Here is a 22,119-nt window from a genome sequence, read left to right on the forward strand (position 1 = left end):
GTTAATAATAATGTGGTCTACTGCAGTAGATGAAAAGACTCCTGAAATGACTTTTCATGTGTCTGAAGCCCATGTTGATTTAGAATTAGATTTGACTCATGAGCAAAAGCATCAGAAGAAAGTATTCTATTTATCTGTAGGGTTATATCCTAGCTCTGATAACTATTGCAAAAAAAAAAATAATTATAATTAACTTAATCCCGAGAGGGAGTTCTCCCTTTGCTTTCCTCAAATCAGAAGCTTCCCTAAAGGTATTAGGGACATATGTGTAATGCCCAAATTTAGTTAATATATATTTGAAATATCAATTAAAGAATTTGATTTCCAAGATAACTTGGTATCAGCTCCTAGTTAGGTCACTGTTGACTAACAATGCTAAAAGGAGTAGATACAGTGCAAGTAGTACATAAGCTTGAAGTTTTAAACACGTTATTGGGTTTCTTTTATAGATACTGAAGCTCTCTTTCTGTCCAGAATTTGCTGTGTTTTAATCTGCTATACATTTGTGCTGTCTAGCAGCCTTTATCTACAGAATTTCATCAACTCTTTGCTTTTAAACTTCCTGTGGTTTAACAGTCAGCAATCACCAGATGTTTTGCAGTGATTATGTGTATAGTTCAACTTTTGCATTTTAGGAAAAGTTTAAATTTAGTGTGGCTTTTTTTTTTTTTTTTTTTTTTTTTTTTTTTTCTTTTAAACCTTTGGGAGCACTTGAGAGAACTTTCTAGGGACAGATCTAAACTCTCCAGAATATACTTACGACAAAGAACTGGCAGCAATCTTGTAGGTGTTAGGTGAGCCCATTTGTCAGAGTTGGCAGAAATGGTGGATGGTAATACAGAAAATTAGTAGGTACTTTCGTAGTGTAATTGGTAATGGATCAGATCTGGCTTCTAACCTTCTATTTGTTAACAGACCCATGCTTTAGCAAGCTGACATATGGTAAATTGTCTTTATAATCATATTTTAAAAAGACCATCTCATATACCAGCACAAAAAATAGAGATGTGTACTATCATCTATATAAAAGTCTGCTGAGATCTACAGAAGTGTGTCTTGTTCTTTGATTTCTCTGAGCAACTGTGAATTTTATTTGAACTTGTATTTTGCAGACACTGAGAATACCTCTTAGTCTGAAATATTCCTGTCCTTCGGAAAGCACATGGAAGCTAGCTGTTTCCTCCCTTCTCAAAGTTCTCTCCATTGGACTACCAGTTGCAAGGCAGCATGCATCTTCTGGAAAATTTGACAGTATGTGGCCAGAGCTAGCCAATACGTTTGAAGATTTTTTGTTTACTAAAAGGTAAACATTTTTTTTCTTAGCTGGAAAATACTAATAAGTAATTTGTTCACTAAAGTAGTAAAACAGTGTGCCAGTAGAGTTCAGTATAAACAGCCATATCATTAGTTATTTGAAGATAATTCTAAGGAATGAAGGAAAAAAGGTAACCAGTTTTCTACTTTAAAAAAGCATGCTTTCAGAAAGTAGTAGAAAAAAAGTTCATTCAAGAGGTGAAATGTCAAAGCAAGAAAAGAGCTAAGCTGAGCTCTGAATACAAGGTATAGCCATGCTGGTTAGGCCAAGAAATTCTGTATGGACTTCCAAGCACGCTTGCTGTGGATTTGATAGAATTATTGATGTGTACTCAAATTAATCAGAACTGCAGCATATGTCTCTTGACATAGCTATATGTCTCGAGTTCCATCTTAAAGTACTCCACTTACTACGAATTTTGGAAAAATATTTCTTACCTTGCTGTACACTTAGAAGCCTGTAGTTATTTTACATGTTTCTGCTCTTGACTGCAATTTATTAAATATGTTTTATTTATAATACTTTTTGAAAAGGGTAGCAGGCAGACAGGTGAATATGCATAATCTCCCAAGAATGGAACACTGTAGATGTGGACATGTTGAGAAAGTTCAGAAAGGAAAAATGATAATGATCAGAGATCAGACACTTTGACTTATGAATTTGTTCAAACAAAAGAATGTATTATTAGGAAGACACATTAAATCTTCATAATATGGTAAAAGATTGCTCCAGAGAATAATTATTTTGCTGTAAGGAAGGTTAGAAGATTGTTTAGGAAGGACAGGAAACTTCCATCTCCTGTGAACATCTATGGATAAACAGCTTTCAGCAGTAGTTAAAGTATATCTAATTGCATCTCAGATTAGAGGGCAATATGGAATGTGAAAAATTTAATTCCCTAATTTTCTGTGTGCATTGGTTTCAGTAGCAAATTAATCTGTCTTTTTAACAGGAAACAGTAGGGTTCTTCTGTACCTAATGCTAATATTCTTTGTGTATTTGTGTTTGCAGACTTTTGTGCGCAAACACAAAAATCAGCAACCAAATACAGCTGTACTTATTAGTGATGAATAAATAGTAGCTTATCCAAAACAGATGAAAATTATATACCAATGAAACTTAATTTTAGAGGCCTATCTGTTAGTAAAAATGTTTGTAATAATGAGTGGTTTTGGAATTTCACCAGTAGGGTTGTAAGACCATTGAATGAAAAACCTTTATTTTGTCTTTACATTTACCTGAAAGAAATAATACTAGATAGGAGGACCTGAAAATCAAAAAAAAAGATCATTGAGACTACAGAAAAGACTCTCTATTCACCGCAAATTTTTGTTTTGATGCTTAGCTGTTTCTTGAATTTAACGTATCTTCTCAGTATCTTTTTTTAGTTTTGTTTTCATCTGCGATTAGTAGTCCTGCTTCCATTCTGAGACAAGCCATCCAAATCAGCTAACACTCTAAGACAATATTGTTGGGTTTAGAAAACTAAAATGAAGATTTTTCAGGATATTTAGGAAAGTGTATGTTCAGTTAGCAGTTACTTTGGGAATATGTACTGCTATTTGCTATAACTCAATTATTCCTAAGTATCTGTGAAAAAGATGAAATATTTATTTTCACCTTTTCAACTGACCTGTATTGGTCCTGCCACAGTTTGGGCTATTAACCATTCTTAAGTCAAGGAAAGTCAGATTATCACAGATCTTCAGCGTAATTCAGGATAATCCGTTATCATCTGCATGACTTTTTTGGCCAAATTTGTCATCTGTTTTTCTTAACTGTGAGTGATTTCTACTTTTCTTGAAAGCTGTTCCAACCATAGAAATTCCATCTTAACATGTTGCTTGCTAAAAACAATCAATATCGGTATTAATAGCTTTTGCCAGCTGCCATGCATGGGAGAATGTTCTCTGGAGGTAAAGGAAACATGCTTCTGTGGATATAATGCCCAGTAACTTGTTTGTCTTTGATTAAGAGTCTGATTTTCTCTCTCTAGAGACCAGAGCATATTCTGTAATTTTATATATAAGAAGTGTGCGTAAAGGAATAATCAGCATTTCCATCAGAATCAGCAAAGTTTTCTCAGAGAAGCTACATGAAACTTTTTAGCTCTCTCACTTCGAAGCTTTAAGGTTCAAAAGAATTTGAAGGACTAAAAGTAGGCCGGTGGTTTGTGCACCTTAGGGAAACAGCAGGGTAACTTCCTGGTTATCCAGCCTTCCAGTTAAAGGCCTGGGTCATTACTCCTTCCAGGGTTGTTATCTGTAGATGTTTTTTTGCTTATATAGTTATAGGTTGTGTGGTTATTGGAATGTCTGGTTTTTTGGTTGTGTTCCCCCCTCCCCATCACATCCATCTAGATTGTCTTCCCAAGTGCATGCTCCTCCTAATTACAGTCACAGCCCAATCCTTTGGCAGCCTTCTACCTTCTGCTATAGGATAGTCTTCCTGTTCCCTCCATCAGCCTGAGCCATGTGGTCCTAATATAAGTTAAAGCTAGGAAGGGAGCATATCTGCATTATGCCAGTAGTCATCACAATTAGCAATAGCAGTCATTTCTCCTTTTCGTCCTTCTGTTCCTCCTCTTCCTCCCCACAATGCTCCTGAAGTTTGCCACCCTCACTCTGATGCAAGGAGGGTTCTAGAAATAGCTGTGGAAGTTCCCCACATGGAGGTAATTCTCTTCTGATTTCCTTTGGTTGACTCCTTCTGCACGTCTGTGCAAGATGCTGTGAAACAAGCCTGGGCAAATAGGATAACCTGTCCCTTTTGTTTCAGAATTTTCTAAATTGTGTCTATTAGTGGATTGTAATTGGAGTACAGTCAGTGTCTTACGTTTGTAGTTGTTTCGTAAGGAAATTCAATTCAGAATTTTCAAATTAACCTTGGTTTATTTCTTTGTTATAGTGCTAGTAAAAAATATATGTTAATCATAGTGGTGACTTATTCCAGAGTAATTTGGGAGGATCTGGTTATGGTTTTGAAAGTAACAGCCAAAATTTAATTAGTGAGTTGAGGTACACGCCAACTTTCAGATTACAGCAAAAGGCAGTGGAAAAGTACTTGCTAAAACTGTCCATGTTGGTCCTTCATTTTAGGTCAGCTAGGTGGTATAAAGGCTGTTTTTTTGTGTGTACTCATTGATTTAGATATATTCATGAGTTGTAGTTTTTGAAACTTTTGGTAGTACCTAGACTTTTGTCTGTATCCCCAAAAATAGATTAACCAAGCCACAAACACACCCTGTGCTCTCAGTTAGATTAGTGACTTGGTCATTTGACTTAGTTTTAGTGATCTGGTGACCTTAACTATAGTTTACAGACTCACAGTCGCAGTAGCTTTCCGATGTGCAAATAGGTCATGCAAGATGAGGTCTTTGTTAAGTCAAGTGTAGAGCTGTTCAAATCCGACTGCTTTGCTGGAAGACCAGCATGGACTGAAAAGGTTCTGGAGCTCCAAGCGTTTGGAAGTTGCAATTCAGAGATACCCAGGAGGCTATCAGTGAGACATTATTGCATTACCTGGATTTTTACTATTATCTAACGTGTCTAGTTTCTCCTGTCACCCCTTTTCATAATGACCTGAATACAGTTGGAACTGAAAATTGACTGTCTTACGTCATCGTTCTGTAACTTTTGCTAAACTCTCAGCTTCAAGGAAACTGAAACGTTTTGTCAAAAATAAACTTACTTTTCTTCCCTTCCTTGACTCCTGTACACCTTCCCATACTCCACAGTTCCCACTGTTTAGTGTTGTACATGTTACATGCTGTTTTCTGTCCAGGTTGCATTCAAAACTAGGTAAACATCCCTGGAGGTCTTTAAAAGACGTTTTGATGTAGAGCTTAGGGATATGGTTTAGTGGGGACTGTTAGTGTTAGGTCAGAGGTTGGACTTGATGATCTTGAGGTCTCTTCCAACCTAGAAATTCTGTGATTCTGTGATCTTCCTTTTGTACCTGCCCTTCAGACCCTCATTCTTCAGAGCTGACTTCACGCTTCTGCGATGGTTCTCAATATGAAATGTCTTTATCTCTGCAAACCTTGGAAATGTCTTTCTGTAGTCAATCCTAACAGCAACACCACATAACAGATTTGGCTGAGTTTTCCCTCTAGCTTTGTTCATTAAAATATCCCAGTGTATACTGTCTCATTTTTCTATGCACATCCTCTAAGTCTACCTGGCTGAGGAACCCAAAATTCACCTAGTGTAGAGAGAAAACAATTTCTATTTCACTGATGTTTTCACTGATGTTTTTAACAAAGATTTTAAACATTATTCCAATCTAATTCTTCTAATCACTGTGGTCCTAGAAATCACATCTGTAGATCTTCTAATCTAATGTAGATCTTTTAATCTAATGTAGATCCTCTACCTGTGAAATTGAGTTGGTATTGGTTAGGCAAGAGTCACTGTGCTAAGAATAAGAACCCTTAAGAATCTCCGAACCTGTCTGTTTAAAATAGTGAGCCTCCTCTGCATGGCCTTTTGGACAGGAGCTGGTTTTCAAGCCAGCAGTGGGGCTGAGTGTGAGGAGACACACATTGATATTTGACACGTACAAAGGCAGCAGAAATGGTCTTCGCAGCTTTGTACATCACGCAATTAAAAGCAATAGAGCCAAAAGAGCCCAGGTAAATGAAAAAGGAAAATGTTACTGTCATAGGGAATTAACAGCTTCCAAGCAACAAGCTCTGGCTTTTTATTTTGTTTTGTTTGTTGTTTTTGGTTTTGTTGGTGTTGTTTTTTTCCTTTAAGCAAGCTGCAGCTGAGGGCTCAATAATCTTGATTTTTATTATAAATAAAAGTGACATTTAAAAATTAATACATTTCATGTAACTTAATTTACGCAAAATTGTCTTCTAGTAAGAGGCTGGTCTGTTTATTATTTCATATCATACTTATTTCCCAGAGGCTTTCACGGAAGCATGTCAAGCCATTATATAAAATAAAATTCAACAAACGTGCATATATATAATTTACTAGAGCAGAAGTATGTGCTCACATGAGGGAATTAAATCAATACTTTCCAAAAAGATGCTTGAGAGCAGAGTGCTGCTGTGCACAGCAGGACTCTCAGTGCCTGTTAGCTCTTTGTTGTTAGGTTTTAAAGCCCTCCCTAGACAGTGGGCAGCAGCTGGGAGCTCTTTACCTGGGAAATCCTGCACAGAGCCATAGTGTGCATTGCACTGTCTCTTACCTGCACTATCTTGACCCTTCCCATACGGTTTGGCTGTGTTGCATCAGACAAGCAAAGCTTTTTCCTCTAGACAGATGTTTCATATAGACACCTTTCCCTAAAGGGGGCCCACAGGGAAGCTGGAAAGGGATGCTTTGTCAGGGAGTATAGTGTTAGGGCAAGGAGTAATGGCTTTAAACTAAAAGAGGGCAGGTTTTGATTAGATATAAGGAAGAAGCTCTTTACTGTGAGGGTGGTGAGGCCCTGGCACAGGCTGCCCAGAGCAGATGTGGCTGTCCCATCCCTGGAGGTGCTCCAGGCCAGGCTGGATGGGGCTTTGGGCAACCTGGTCTGGTGGGAGGTGTCCCTGCCCATGGCAGGGGGTTGGAACTTGGTTGTTTTTAAGGTCCCTTCCAACCCAAACCAATTTATGGTTCTGTGATTCTGAGTCTTGGGAGTAGTTTCCTACATGAACAAAAGTCTAGCATAATTTGTGGCATATATGGTAGGCCAGATATGGATGACTGGGTAGAAAAATCATAAAATGTCCGTAAATAAACCTCAGCTCAGAAAGTCAGTAATTCATAAATTAGGAAGTGTCAGAATGAAAGCTTTCCAACATGACCTGCGTAAGTGTATGAGCATCATAATAGTTTGTATTACTATTTAAAGGGTTCACACAGTTAACTTTTTATGTTACAAAAGGTACAGGCTGAACAGCTACTTAATATTTTATTCTTTGCTTTCAACATGTAACTCCAAACTTGCTGACAGCCTAATACATAAGCCAATAACAAATATATGTGTTTTTTTTCCTGTGTGTGTCTTTGGTCATACACATAACTCTTGAATATTTCACAGATAGTGGTGAAGTTATCTACATAAAACCCCTTTGAGGCAAGGAGGTATCTTTATTTTCAAGCAGGAACATTAATAGATACCGTCATAATCGTCAGAACTGAAAATTAGCTGTAGGCGTGCAGATCGGACTCCAGGTGTCTCATGCTAAGCACCCAGGAGACAGAAAAAAACAAGCCTACTTTGCAAAAATCTCTTATTTGACTTAGTGAGCATCATTTCAGAGCACTGGGAGGGGAAATTTTTTTAAAAAAGCTGTTATCCAAACTAACCAGATTTGAATGAGACTTAGAAGACTCCAGCCTTTCATGAAAATGAAAGCGGGATAGAGAAGGCAGGCCCAGATGAGTACCCCCATGAAAAAAAGGCTGGCACAGCTCCATGGTCATATATTTAGCAGCTGCTTTGCCAGTGAACAAAAAAAAAGAAGACCTACCTCCAAAGTCCCCGCTCGACACGTCTGCTCTTTCCTGGGGAGGGGTGTGGGGGTGGAGGAAAAACTCAAAAATACGGGGGTGGAGGAAAAAAAGGGGTTGTGCAGAGGGAGTTTGGAAATGAGCCAAAGCATGCCGGTCTGCTCGCCGCTGCCATACTTGACTGCTTCCTCAGCGCGCAGGCCAGCTCGGTTCTTTGTTCAGCCCAGGGCTCTGTTTTCCTTGCACCTGCCTGTGTGCTGCAGTAAATCAGGCAGGGAATGTGGCAGATCAGCCATCTCATTTCCCTTCCTTTTCAGTAGTGACCATCCTGTGTACTTAATCAGATGGTTTCTCTAGAGAAAATAAGGCATCATCTAATTTAAGATGCGTTGTAACATGCAAACATAGCTACAGTAGCAAGCTGAAGTACCACAGGCAATCTTAATTCCAGTATTTCTAACCGTTCCTTTCAAGAGGTCAAATTTCCAAGCTGTTGCTCAGCTTGAAGATTTTAAAATGTTATCTTAAAAAAGACAAAAAGTCAAATTATGGGAAAAGGAGATAATTTAATCTGTGGAATGATACTGAATTTTTATAGCTCCTTGTCTCTGATTTCTGTTGCTAATGCTGTGAGTCATTCCATTAGCTCGAAGAAAGTTACCTTCCAGGCAGGTCAGACACTACAGGGGCACTGAACCCACAGTCCATTGAGTTTTGCAATTGTCTTTAAATTTCAGAGGGACATAGGTGTGAAGATTTTGACTTCTGCTCTTTGTCAGAAAATTGAGAGCATACCTAGGTCAGAACAGACAGGTATCTAGACCTATCTGCTGTTTAGGAGGGATTACCAGGCTATCTGCTGAAGAGTGCAAGGTGACCACAGAGCGATGCTTTCACGAGCTCCTTCAACCTCCCAGTTTCTGTTGCTCAGAAAGTTCCTGTACCACAGGCTGTCATTGGCTCATAAGGGATTTTTTTTCTAATACTTTGACTATTTTGAATCTGTGTAGATTTTGGCAGACAAGTCCCATGATACAGGATTATAAACAACGTCTTTCAGAGTTTGTCATGTGAAGTACCTCCTTTGATTTTTATTTTGTTAATCTTTTTTTCTTTGAACCTGCTGCTTAGTTCTCTGCCGTCAGTGCCTTACTTGTCAGCAGAAATTATACTTAAAGTACTTAATTTGTATTAGTAAAAAGAGTACAGCGCAGTAGGAGCAGGTCTGTAAAGCAAAGCAGCTCATGACAGAATCATAAAATCATTAGGGTTGATGAGGACCTGTTACCCACAGAGTGCTCACTTTAGGTGCTTTACTCTGGAGTGGCTCTAGTCTGGCTTCCTGTCATGCAAATGTCTTCTAGAGCTTAGAGCTGTAGTCTTTTGGTTTGGTTTCATCAAAAAAGAATCCAGTTCTGTGCACTCTGAGACCAGATGTGAACCTAAGTTTGTAAACAGGGATGTCTGAAAGATGAACTTGAAAAGCCCATGTGGGATCCAAACTAAAAGACTGATGAAGGCACATCAGCAGAAATAGTTGATTGCTTAGTAGGAAGTCCTTACTTTTTCTGTCCTGCTGAGGAGCTTGGCCCGGTAACTCAACAGTAGCATAGTCCAGCAAAGGAAAGAGAATTTGAATCCACTTAACAGGTGGATTAACATAGGATCTTGTAAAGTATGGGGTAATATTCCTGATTGAATTACTTCTGGACATATTATCAGTAAATAGATTTTTATATAAAATGGAAGAATTGCAGAAAGTTCTGAAACTCTTCAGAATTATTCTTTGTAAAATGGGTTTGTCTCTTCCTAAAATTGATTACAAATAAGTATCAGTTATCAAGAAAAGAGACAAAATAATGTCCTGTTAATGAAATGTGTGTTCCTTCAACAAAAAAGAAAATGTAAAATTAGTTCTTGTTCAAATAACTGCTGAAAATCAAAAATCTCTCTTACTCCTTCATAGCGAGAGGAAAAACTAAAAAATAATGAACTGCAATGCCTACATGATACTTTCACAGATGCATCTAAACAATTATTACGACTTTTGCACATATAAGACAAAAGAGATTATTTTGACATTCATGTGAAAAATGGTATTGGTGTTGCAAGTCCTTAAACAGGTCCATCAGCTGTAACTCTTCAACGTAGTGCTTACTGCTGTTTCCTTTTGAACCATTTTTAGCGTTATTACATTTTATTAGATTATTAGATTATTTATTATTAGATTATTTAAATTTTATTCTGAAATGTTCATCATTATCATATAACAGTATCAACTCGATGCATGTAATAACTTTAAATGTGCTGCATTTTCTCTTGCTTAGCTCTGTACGTATTCTGTGAATTTAAAAGTATAATGTAGTATGTTTTTTTTTAGTACACCTCCTGATAATCTCTCAATCCAAGAATTTCAGAAGAATGAGAGTATTGATGTTGAGGTAAGGAGACTATAGCAAATGTATTATACTGTCAAACGTACAAGGTAGTGACGTTCACAGGTAGCATTTAGTTCCTAAATATTTTTTGGAAAAGTTTCCTGTTCACTATTTTATTGAGATTTTTTTTTCCTTTGGAAAATTAGACTAATTCAGAGGCTCAGAATTTGGCTGCTTCAGGGTTTTGCAAAGGATAGAAAGCTTCGTGCCAAAACCTTCTTGTCCACTTGAGTTCAAAACAGCATTGAGTGGAAAACCCAGAAAAACAGAACGTCTTTCTTTCTGTGACCCATTATCTGATTCTTACTTATTATGTTATTGCCAAGCAATTACCCAGGTAATTGTAAACCAAAGGAAGCTGATGATTGAACCTAAAGTGAATGCTTTCTGTGTTGAGGGGTGGCATTCATTGTTGCCATCCAGATGTGTTCTCAATTCTAAAAACCTTGTGTATAAATGGAGAAAAGATGTCTTGTTTGTGCAGTACAGAGACCACTATAATTGTAAGGGAAGTCATGCTTGATTGGATGACACCGAAGAAAATTAAGAAAGATAATACTTGGAGTGAAGAGAGACTGGTCCTCCTTCACTCCAGGACAAAGAGATGTGTTAGACCAGGGATGGTTTACAGAGGAAAGGGAGTTGCAGAGAAGGCATGGCAGTATCTGTGGGTTTGATCTCCTGTCATCTCTCCAGAATGGCAGATAGGATGTAAAGATTTCTGGATAAAAAGTACAAACAATTCTGTCTGCAGTGGGCAGAACTCTGAAATTTAATACTTGAACTTAGGGAGATGTAATCCCACTTTGTTCCCGTGTGTGAGCATCAAGACCAAAGATAACAGCATTTCAGTTAACGTGCCTTGCTTTTAAGCTTGTTTAGATAATAACTCACATGTTCTGTTTCACTGATGTCACGCCGTAAGCATGTGATATATGTGTTAATGTCATTGTGACGATATTGAATTGGGTAGAGAGAGGGAGATCTCTAACATCAGATCTTCTCTTTTCAAAACTGTAAAGAATGTACTTGAAGAATATACTTGAAATGTCAGTGGAAATCTGAATGATAACAGCTTCAGAAACTCAGAAGTAGGGGAAAAATAAAGTTTATTAGTTTGAGTTTAATCTGTTACACACAAATCCACAATTTTTAGATGTATTTGTAAATTATAAAACCTATCATTGGAATATTTTGTGGAATTATATTATGCATGTCTCTCTTGTTTACTGTTCCTTTTGCCTTCTACTAGAATATAATTTTAATATTCAGAAAACCAGTATAAATATATTTAATTTATTTTAGGTGGTGCAGCTTATTAGCACAGAGATACTACCGTATGCTAATTTTATTCCTAAGGAATTTGTTGGTCAGATAATGACTATGCTCAACAAAGGCTCGATACACTCTCAGTCATCCTCATTTACAGGTATGGTAGCTGAATGACAAGATATAGAAAATGATGTTTAAATCTACTAGAAAGTAACAAAAATGTTGGCAGTACGTATTCTAAAAAGACTTGAAATTCCATGACATGTATACGCTACAGATAATTTAATATGCAGCCTGTTTTTATAAATGATATTTTGTCTCATGGAAGTTGCAGAACATTCCTTGCAATTTTTTAAAATTATTTCCTTACTTTTTGGTCAGCATCATGTATAATATTATACTTGTGGTTTTTTTATAGTCTTTTCTGAACTTTCTGCTTAATTTGTTTTCTGTTATGCCAGCTGCAATTGTTGACAGTAATTTCAGGCAATTGTAAGACAGACATGATACCCAGTTCTTAAAAATTAAATGACCATAACATAACGAGATAGTGTACCTAACCAGATACTCTCTCTGCCTTTAAGATTATACATTATATATATGTATTATATATATATGCATTATATATATATGTATTATATATATTATACATTATATACGTGTATTTATATATATGTATTTTTGAAAGTTAAAATAAAATGACATAAAGCATTACAGAGAAAAACAATTGGATTGTACAGTACTAGATATTAGTACTGGTGATGTGGAACTAGGGTTGCCGTTATCTTTTTCTTAAAATAAATAAATGAATAAATTTGCTTTAATGTATTTTGTTATTAAAGCAGTTTTAAGTAGGTGACGTTGCTGAATGTATTGAGTATTCTATTTCTTGAACTGTTGTGAATATTGCAGTCCCTTTTTCTCAGAATGTGTTCTTAATATTTGTCAATATCACTGTTAATCTTATTATCTTTTTGAGTACTACAGGAGTAATTTTGCAAAACAGTACTCTTTTTGCAAAGTATTATTAACTGATTGAAATGCATCATTTAGGGTATCAGCATGCACAGTGGACAATTAAATATGATGTTTTACTTTGACAGAAGCAGAAATAGATATTCGAATGAGAGAGGAGTTCTCTAAGGTGTGTTTTGAAACACTGCTCCAGTTTTCATTCAGTAATAAAGTCACAACTCCTCAGGAAGGCTACATCTCTAGAATGGCACTTTCTGTGCTCTTGAAAAGGTCACAGGATGTATTGCATCGCTACATAGAAGATGAGAGATTGAGTGGCAAATGTCCTCTTCCACGGTATGTTCAATGTCTTTAGGAAATGAAGGGTATTCCCAGTACTGTATGGGAAAAAGGCTGCACTCAAAGTATGTCTCAGTCGTGCGTGTGTGTTTGGGGTGTGGGTGTTCTGGATCCATGTGAAATTTAAAGCCTAAAAAATATGTGAGAAATATTACAAAGAAATGTTGATACCAAAATTCTGTTGACTGGAAAAAGCTTTAAAAGCAATGGTCATGCTTGGTGCTGTTACAGAGAAGATAGGGGTATGACTCAGTAATAAACATTTTCAATTACTGAAACAATGTTTCTGATCTCTCTGATATTTCTGAAATCTGATTTCCCTTTATTCCTACCAGAACTATTTATAGTTTATAAATTGAGAGGTGGGGAGTCTCCTTGAAAATAAGACAAAATATCCAAATAGCAATATTGTGAATCATTACTCAAGTAATTGTTATTGAAACAGAAAATTGCCCTAAGTACCAGGAAATTCCTTCAAATGGGAACTTATTTAAATTTCAGTTAACTTCAGCTGAAATGTTTTTGAAGCATTTGATCATGAATGATGCAATTGATTCTTTGCATGTTACAGTTAATCGTGTACGTGAATATTTTCAGATTGAGATAGGTATGCTGTTACTCTTTCTGAACATCAAATTGAAAGCCATCCTAGCTGGCAACAGGTATGATGGTTGGAAATTTAAAGACAAATTGTAACCTTATTCTCTTAGTATCCTTTTTTCTTGTTAGGCAGCTGTTTTCATTACATTTTTTTTAATGTTGTGTAACTTTCATAGAAAATTTATAGTCTTGAAACAAAAATAAGTAGTTGACTGTTTGCATTTTTCCTTTTGTAGGCAACAAGTAACAGAAATCATATTTGTTTTAAAAGCTGTCAGTACTCTCATAGATTCACTTAAAAAAACTCAGCCTGAAAATGGTAAGTTATTGTTAAATAACCTGGTTCTAAACAATATAAAATTGTATCTGTCACAAAGATTTATTTATTCCTTCCTGTAGTGCTTTTAATACAAACTGGAAAGTGTGTTCTGTAAGAATCGGTATTGTGTAATTCTATGTATATGTAGGTGGCAGGTAAACAAAAAGTTTTTTCCCCAGTATAGCTAACAGTATAAAGTTCTAAGATATGTTTAATAAATACAAAACTTGAATTTCTGATGTCTTTTATTAGATAGAGCTTGCTGTCTTATAAAAACAAAACAAACTTCCATAAAATGTTAATAGAATTCTTAAATATATGTAATTATATTTGTTAGTTTTGCTACATTCTTTCTTTTTTTTGTCTCATGGTACCTCTTTAGGCTGCCGTGGATTGCATTCCCATAGGTGCATTCTGCAGTAAAAGGGGTGTACAAGTGAAATGAATGGGCAGGCTGTTAAATACCTAAACACGAATCTTGCTTTCCTTCCCTTTCTGCTGTAGTACCTCCTGTCCCCATAATGAGAAACATGCCTTCGCTCACTGATGCTAAGCGATGATGTAAATGTTTGACAGATGTATTTAAAGGACTGATTAAAATGGGGGATCTGATCTTCATTTATGTGAATGTGTCCTGGTCCTCCTGTCAGCTGCATGTGTAGAGGGTGCCCACCAGAAAACTCAGTTGGAGATACTAAATCAACTTCTGATAAATAGATACCTTTCTGTTGTACTCATGGGTTGTTTCCCTTTTCCTGAAGTTCCAGATACTCAAGTTGTTAACAGATGCTGATGAGGAATATTATTAGTATCCTCATACTGCCTAGTGCTGTCTCGTTGTTAAACTAGCTGTGTTGTACTCTGCAGCTCTGACAAAATAGCATATATATTGTTCACTCTACCTCCCTTTTTTTTTTGATATTGTGAGGAAGGGAAAAAAAAAAAAGCCTTGTCAGTCCTGAAACAAAGTAGCCTTCCCAGAAAAACTTAGGTGAGTGGGTTTTCTGAAAGATGTGATACCTCGTTTGCAGCATCAGTGAGCAGGCACGTTGATAACGCTGTTTCCCAAGCTGACAGCAAAAGGCTGAGGGCAGATGATGATCAGAGGGCTAGAGCACCTCTCCTGCGAAGACAGGCTGAGGCAGTTGGGGGTGTTCATCCTGGAGACGAGAAAGCTCCAGGGAGACCTTACAGCAGCCTTCCTGTACCTAAAGGGGGTTACAGGAAAGCTGGGAAGGGAGTCCTTGTCAGGGGGTGTAGTGATAGGGCAAGAGGGAATGGCTTCAGACTAAAAGAAGGAAGATTTAAATGAGATATAAGGAAGAAATTCTGTTCTCTGAGGGTGGTGAGGCCCTGGCACAGGCTGCCCAGAGCAGCTGTGGCTGCCCCATCCCTGGAGATGCTCAAGGCCAGGCTGGATAGGGCTTTGGGCAACCTGGTCTGGTGGGAGGTGTCCCTGCCCGTTGCAGGGGGTTGGAACTGGGTGGTCTTTAAGGACCCTTTCAACCCAAACCCTTCTGTGAGTCTGTGATAGAACCACGCCAGGAAACATAGTTTTGGGGCTGAAGTGCTACTTTGGCAGGGTTTTGGTTTAGAGGGGTTAAATAGCCAGCTCAGCTGGACTATTCCCCATATCCGACTTCCTGCAATGAGAGACATTCTTCATTGATCAGCATGTGCTAGTGAGTCCCCAAACTGCAGCATACATTATATTATTATAAGAGGGCCACTGGAGAATCACTTCACACTCACTTGTCTTAGCTTTTAGTCATTTTATTTCTGTAATAAAAATGCTACCTGAAATCAGGGTTTTTGTTCTCTCTTGAAATGAAGTTAAAACAGAGACAAATGAGGAAATGACGTGATAAATAAGATTCATTAACAATGTTTAATTTCACATGTTGGACTAACGAAATTTACCATGGATATTCCTGTGTCTTGGTACAGTGTTTCTCCCTCTGCTTTCTATAGTTCTTAATAGTCTGGAATGCTTTGAAATTAGTAGGCCTCATTGATGGCATTTCCAAAAGTGAAATGTGTCCAATTCAGCTTTCTACCAACAACTGAAAAAAACAGGCAGAAAAATGTATGTGCATTACGGACTTGACAAAAGTAGCATCTTCAATTTGTCACTTACTCTTCATCCAGAAAACATAGTTAATGAATTGTGGAGAAACACAAGTGTGTGGCACCACTTTATGGATATCCCATCTGGCTTGCATCTGCTGCTGCAAAAGAGTATGGCTTTTTCCTGCAAATTCTACATCATGGCTGAGGACCCTGTAGAGATGTCTTAGTGTCTGTATAGCACTAGGTACCTGTGTTTAGGCATCTGAATGTGTTCTTAACTTACTTGTGTATTTAAAAATGTATTGTAAGAATTTGGATGGTACAAAGTGATGTAATCTGTTCTTTTCTTCATTGCAGTTGATGCTAACACATGGGCGCAAGTTATTGCCTTGTACCCGACTTTAGTAGAATGTATCACCTGCTCCTCCTCGGAAGTGTGCTCTGCTCTGAAAGAGGCACTTGTTCCCTTTAAGGACTTCATGCATCCACCAGCATCCAAGGTACAGAACGGAGAGTCTTGACCCCATAAAACTTTTTTTCCTTTTTTTTTAATTTTTGAAGGAAAAAAGTATCCAAAAATGTTTGTTCCCAGGTGAAGTTTCTCTGAGGAAATCTCTTGTGGCTAGTACTTGGCAACTAATGTTGACTGCCTTTTATCTGTACTAACAAGAGCTCAGTAATTCATGAATACAGGCTATATCTCAAAGGTTCCAGAGCGAGTAGCAGTGCAAACCTTTAATAAATTTAACTGAGTAGTTGGAATCATTTATAATCTAATGTACTTGCTACAGTATCTTGAAGTGGTGATTGAAAAGTGGGCTTATGTACAGCTTGTTGTGTATGTGTTAATGATGTAATTAAAAATATTTCAATTCAGTCAGATTTATTAGGCTGGTGTTTTGCACCCTTTTTTGAAGTACGAATTGTACTAAAATTTTATGCAAGATGGTACTGTAACATTCCATATATCTGTAACCAGCCTTTGTAAACAAAGGGAACTGATATACTTGTGTGTATAATAAATGGTACAGTTCTGTATAAAATAGTTGCATTTATTATTTAAATTCTTTTTAAAATATTGATAATGTTAAATGCTTGAAAATGTATTTATTATAAGTTGTATGCTTGCATTTTTACTTACAGTTGGCCTTCTAAATTGGCAGATATGATCATTCATATCTGATCATGTTCTTAGTTTTTGCTTAATTGAATGTATCTTCTCTGTGGCCATTGAACATCTCAATGAAGAGGTCATACGACAAAAGATTGCAGCAAGCAGTCAGCAGCCTGCTGATCTCAAACTTCAAAGTAGTTGACCTGAAATAAGTTTGAATATGCAGAAATCCACTGTAGCACTTCAACACTACCATACCTCACTTCATAATATATTTAAGATGTTTGTTATACTCAAATGTATCCATTTTTGTAGTTGCAGCCTTGCTTTAAGAAAAACAAATACTCGGGGGTCATTAGCCTTTTTTGACCTTACTTGCAGATATCATGGTCTTTGAATCGTGACCCAAGGAAGGTGATTGCAAATATCTGAAATACTTGGCTGTAATATTTTGTTCAATAATTTTAAGTGCTTTGTTTTGTAATGTCTTTTAAACCCAAATTGTTCTAACCTTTTAATTATATACAGTCTGATATAAAACCATGAGAAGTGTATTTTTGAAGTTAGTTATTCATTTAGAAGTGCAGTAAAATTTGTCATTAAATAAATGTGATTTTTCTTTCACTTTCACATAATACACAATTAAAACAAAACACTTTTAATAGTATTGTTTTTCAAGTTTGTAACATAGCATTTAAATTTTTATTTAAAGAATTATTATCTCAATAATGTTTCACCTGTATTCACATATTTTTAAGCTGTGATGTGAAAGCACAAATGCCAAATGTTTTGAGAGAAAAAAAGAAAAGACAGGTGCCTTTCTATTGATTTCAGAGCTTACCTTTAGGATTTTGTTCCTTGACGTCTTTTGTAGATATTAAAAGTGATTATCATGCATAAGAAGTGGTATTATATGTTTGTTTTACTGTTTGCTGACTAAAGAGATGTTAATTGGTACATGTGAATAGATGTAGAATTTGTAGGAGCTTCAAGTGAGGGTGTGAGGAACTGGTCAGGGTTAGAAGTACCCCATGCGAATGATGTTACGCAAGCACAGCTTTGAACAGCTTGCTCCCCTGAGACTCCAGTTTATGATCCTTTTAAAAAAGGGCATTAAAGAGGCTTCAAGAACTTGCACATATATCTTTGAGAGCATTGCATGGAACTTAATCTTCAAGTGTGGATAGTTTTTAAAGAACACACATTTTACATTCAAGAAACAAACACTTTCCATTAATAGAATTTAAATCAAAATAGCCTGTTTGGAGAAGCAGTTCCAGTATACTGCAGACCTGAGTCCCAGGTACAAATAGTAACGTCATCATGCTCTGAAATTGAAAATGTTGCAACTGTCCTACTACTTAGTAAAAGATAAGACAAGGCCTATTGGTTCCTTAAAGAAAAAAAGCAGGGGTCAGGCAGGGCAAGGGTATTCATTTGTTTTAAAATCTGCCTATCTACTAAAAATTGTGGCAAGAGGCATGCAGACCAAACTGTCGATGAGTTTGTTTCCAATTAATTTCTAATTGTTTTTTTTTTCAGTGATAACACAGATACATTCTGTGCATATCTTTATCTATATTTTAAAAAGAGGGTATGTGGGTGTGTAAGTCATATTTGGCTCTAAAGCTTAGAGTACTTTACCACCCATGGATATTACTCTTCTAAAGACTGAAATAAACTACCAATCAGCTGAACTTCCTTCCTTTCCTCTTAATTACCACATGAAAAATATTTATTCTATTTGAGGCATGTTTTGGACATACAAGTAAAGGCTGACCATACTCAAACTGCTTTCTTGTATTTTGTATAAGTAGTTTGAAAACTGAAAGCAAAGGTAACTGGTTTAGAAAATATGTTTTTCATTGACTAATTTTGTTTGTGAATAAGGATTATTCTATTTTCTGTGCCTTCTTGTCCAGCACTCATAATTTCCTCCAACTTTGAAGTATCAGATTCTTGTTTCTGTCTGTACTTCAGGCTAAATATTCTTAGGGCCTCTTTGATGCAAAGAGCATTTTTTGAATATTTAAATTACATATTTTATATCCATTCCTGGCAATACAAATCTTGTTAGTTAATTTAATTAATGCTGCCCATCAAGTAAACCCATGTGCTCAATTCTGTGTGTTTGCCTAGGCATGAGAAATAAAGCAAACAGACATTTTCAGGATTGGGGTCTGCACTGTGTTGCTGAAATCATCTAGAAAGGTGATTGTACAGAAATATGTCAGCTGGAAGCTAGGGGCTAAACGTTAATTGCTGAATGTAATGGCATTCTTCAGCTTTTTTCTTCTTCTCCCCAAACCTTAACAAAGATTCATATTGGGAATCAAAAAATGTGAGGGTCTTCTGCATTATTACAAGGTTCATATCAAGACTTTGGATTATTTGGGAAAACTTGTATGTCTTGGTGCCAAGGGATTTGAAGGTATGCCTCAATGTGCACAGGGATTTAAGATTACATAAGTAGCTCTAAGAAAAAGGAATAGATGACTCAAGCTGGGAATTTTTAATGAAAAAAATATTCTTAGAAATAATATATAGTAGTTAATTTGCTTATCATCAGACATATTTATCTACCAGGGCATACATTTTGTTTCCTTGTACATTTGCTTACTTCCCTACTTGTTCTTATCCATGACTCGTGGAATCTTCACAACGTCACAGAGTGGATGAGGTGGGAAAGGACCTTTGGAGGACATCTGATCCAACCCACCTGCTCAAGCAGGGACACTGAGAGCAGGTTGCCCAGGACCATGTCCTGACAGCTCCAAGAAGGAAGATTCCACTACATCTCCGGGCAACCTGTGCCTGTGCTCAGTTACTTGCGCAGTAAATAAGTGCTTCCTGATGTTTAGATGGAAACTCCTCTGTTTCAGTTTGTGCCCCCTGCCTCTTGTCCTAGCACTGGCTCCACTGACAAGAGCCAAGTTCTGTCTTTGCACCCTCCATTCAGGTATCATTGTACATTGATAAGGTTCCCCTGAGCTTTCTCTTCTCCAGGCTGAACAGTACCGGCTCTCTCAGCCTTTCCTCACAGGAGAGGTGCTCCAGGCCCTTGATCATCTTGGTGGCCGTTTCTCATTCTGGGGAGTCTAGAACTGGACGCATAACTCGAGATGTGGCCTCATTAGTGATGAATATAGGAGAAGGATCACCTCTGTCAACCTGCTGGCAATGCAATCAATGCCTAATGCAGCCCAGGACACCATTAACCTTCTTAGTGGCAAGGAGACACTGCTGGTACATGTTCAACTTGGTGTCCACCAGGACTCCCAGGTCCTTTTCTGCAGAGCTGCTTTCCAGCCGAGTGGGCCCCAGCGTGTACTGGTGCCTGGGGTTCTGCCTCCCCAGGTGCAGGACTCTGCACTTCTCCTTGTTGAACTTTGAGGTTCCTATCAGCCTGTCCTTCAGCCTGTCCAGGTCCCTCTGGATGGCAGCACAGCCCTCTGGTGTATCTGCTGCTGTTCCTGGTATGTTACGAGACATTGAGCCACAAGAAATACATGGTCACTGTTAATTGCACCTGCAAGTCGGAGCATCTGAGATACTTCAACAGTTTAGCATTATATTCCTTTTTATTATTATTATTTTTTCCTCCACCAACACCTAGTTTGTTTCTTCTTGCCAAATGGCAAACCTTCATATAGCTGGCCTTGAACTTTCCAGGCAACGTACTTTTAGTGAGATCAATGCATTTTTCCCCTCTCAGTATATCTCTACATATGGTAAACACAAGTCCTAGTCAGCAATGTATTTTATACTGAAAATTGTTTAGATGTTCAGGATACTGCTGTTGTTGGAAAGGAAAAAAACAAAGCAAAACAACAACAACAAAAAACATTTTTTCTCATTATCTGTTTTTGTACAGCTCATTTCTGTGTCTTTCACTGTTCGCTCACATTGAATTTGCAGCTTGCTATTTATTTCCTGTTGTGGGCAGTCATCTTCTGCAACCTTCAGTTTGAATCCTCATAAGATGAGGCTCTCCAAGTGAAAGAAGGAAGTGCTGCACACAGTTGCACTGTGAGTGGTGTGCATTTTGACCATAGATAGTGCTGTGGTGCCTATAAGGATGTTCAGATGGGAGTAGTTCAGTTTCCAGAGTGTCAGAAAGTTACAAATGAGGCAGCTATGGCACCAGTTTTGTGGATACAAATTGGGATCCAAACTAATGGCAGACGTAGGTTATATCCATACAAATACAGCTCCATCAGCAAAATATTAATTGACAGAAGATTTGTATTCCCTGAGAAAAGCAAAATTATAGAAAGTTGGTTGAATTTCTACACTGGTTAAAAAATTTCCTCTTAAAACATAGGTTGACGATAACTTCCAGTAATATTTTTTGCTTTAGAAATGTGATAAATTAACGTATTTTACAGTGTCTTCAGAAGCAGTAAGTTGGCTTAATTCATGTTTCATTGTATTCAGTGGAGATTCTACTGTGTGACTTCACAAGGGGAAAAAAGATGATCAGTACTGACTGTGTCAAAATACCATAGTCTGCCACATCTAATTCTTTGGAATTTCCTCAATGGTGTAGCCTCAGACTCCAGTAACTTGGAAATTTTAACTTGGAAATTCCACAACTCTTGGAAATTAATTTCAGATTACATGATGACAACACTAGGACACTCCAGCTGTGTCCTTACATATAGCAGTGAGTTCTGCTGCCATGCTCTTTTATTTTCCTGTTTGGATGTGTTTTTTTTTTTTTTTTTTTTTTTTTTACTTTACAATAATGCGAGAAAAAAATAGGAATCATTTAAAATTGGAGTTGGGATAAAAGCATCTTTCTGTTGTACCTCTACATGTAACTCTACTCATAATTTTTTTCTCTCCATGTTTTTGACATTTTCTCCACTTGCTCTGACAAAGGAAAGTAGATCTATGCCCTGGTATTCAGATAAATTGAATAGAGACCTTGCTTAGTGTAACAAAGTGTGAGCTAGCAACTCTCCTCAGGGTTCATGTATTTGTTCTCTTTTTCAGCCTTAAGCGATTGTAACAGGCACTGAGGAGTAGTGTCTAGCCTTATTTTTAACATTGTCTGTCTAAACATAGCTACAAGGGAAGCTTACAGAAATTCTAATTCTGTTTTCCTTGCAAATGGTACTTTGGGATTGTATTGTATGTGATTATTGCAGTATATAGGAGTAAATGAAGTAAACATATTAACAGTGTTTAACATTTTGAAGTAATCTTTACAGCCATGTGGA

General features: G+C 37.1%; 1 protein-coding gene across 4 annotated transcripts in view; it reads left to right on the forward strand.

Annotated features, from left to right (window-relative positions):
• Nucleotides 1-20,728, forward strand: part of MON2 (MON2 homolog, regulator of endosome-to-Golgi trafficking) — a 75,817-nt gene extending 55,089 nt beyond the window's left edge. For all 4 annotated transcript variants that reach the window (XM_035332753.1, XM_035332771.1, XM_035332761.1 and 1 more), the window contains 6 exons: nucleotides 1,113-1,303; nucleotides 10,148-10,208; nucleotides 11,511-11,634; nucleotides 12,581-12,788; nucleotides 13,628-13,710; nucleotides 16,138-20,728. In XM_035332753.1, the coding sequence (XP_035188644.1) occupies nucleotides 1,113-1,303; nucleotides 10,148-10,208; nucleotides 11,511-11,634; nucleotides 12,581-12,788; nucleotides 13,628-13,710; nucleotides 16,138-16,301 (831 nt within the window). In that variant the 3' untranslated portion in view covers nucleotides 16,302-20,728. The remainder of the gene's footprint in view (nucleotides 1-1,112; nucleotides 1,304-10,147; nucleotides 10,209-11,510; nucleotides 11,635-12,580; nucleotides 12,789-13,627; nucleotides 13,711-16,137) is intronic.
• The last annotated feature ends 1,391 nt before the right edge of the window (nucleotides 20,729-22,119 follow it).

The sequence above is a fragment of the Oxyura jamaicensis genome, chromosome 1 (genome assembly GCF_011077185.1).
Source record: "Oxyura jamaicensis isolate SHBP4307 breed ruddy duck chromosome 1, BPBGC_Ojam_1.0, whole genome shotgun sequence".
Lineage (NCBI taxonomy): Eukaryota > Metazoa > Chordata > Aves > Anseriformes > Anatidae > Oxyura > Oxyura jamaicensis.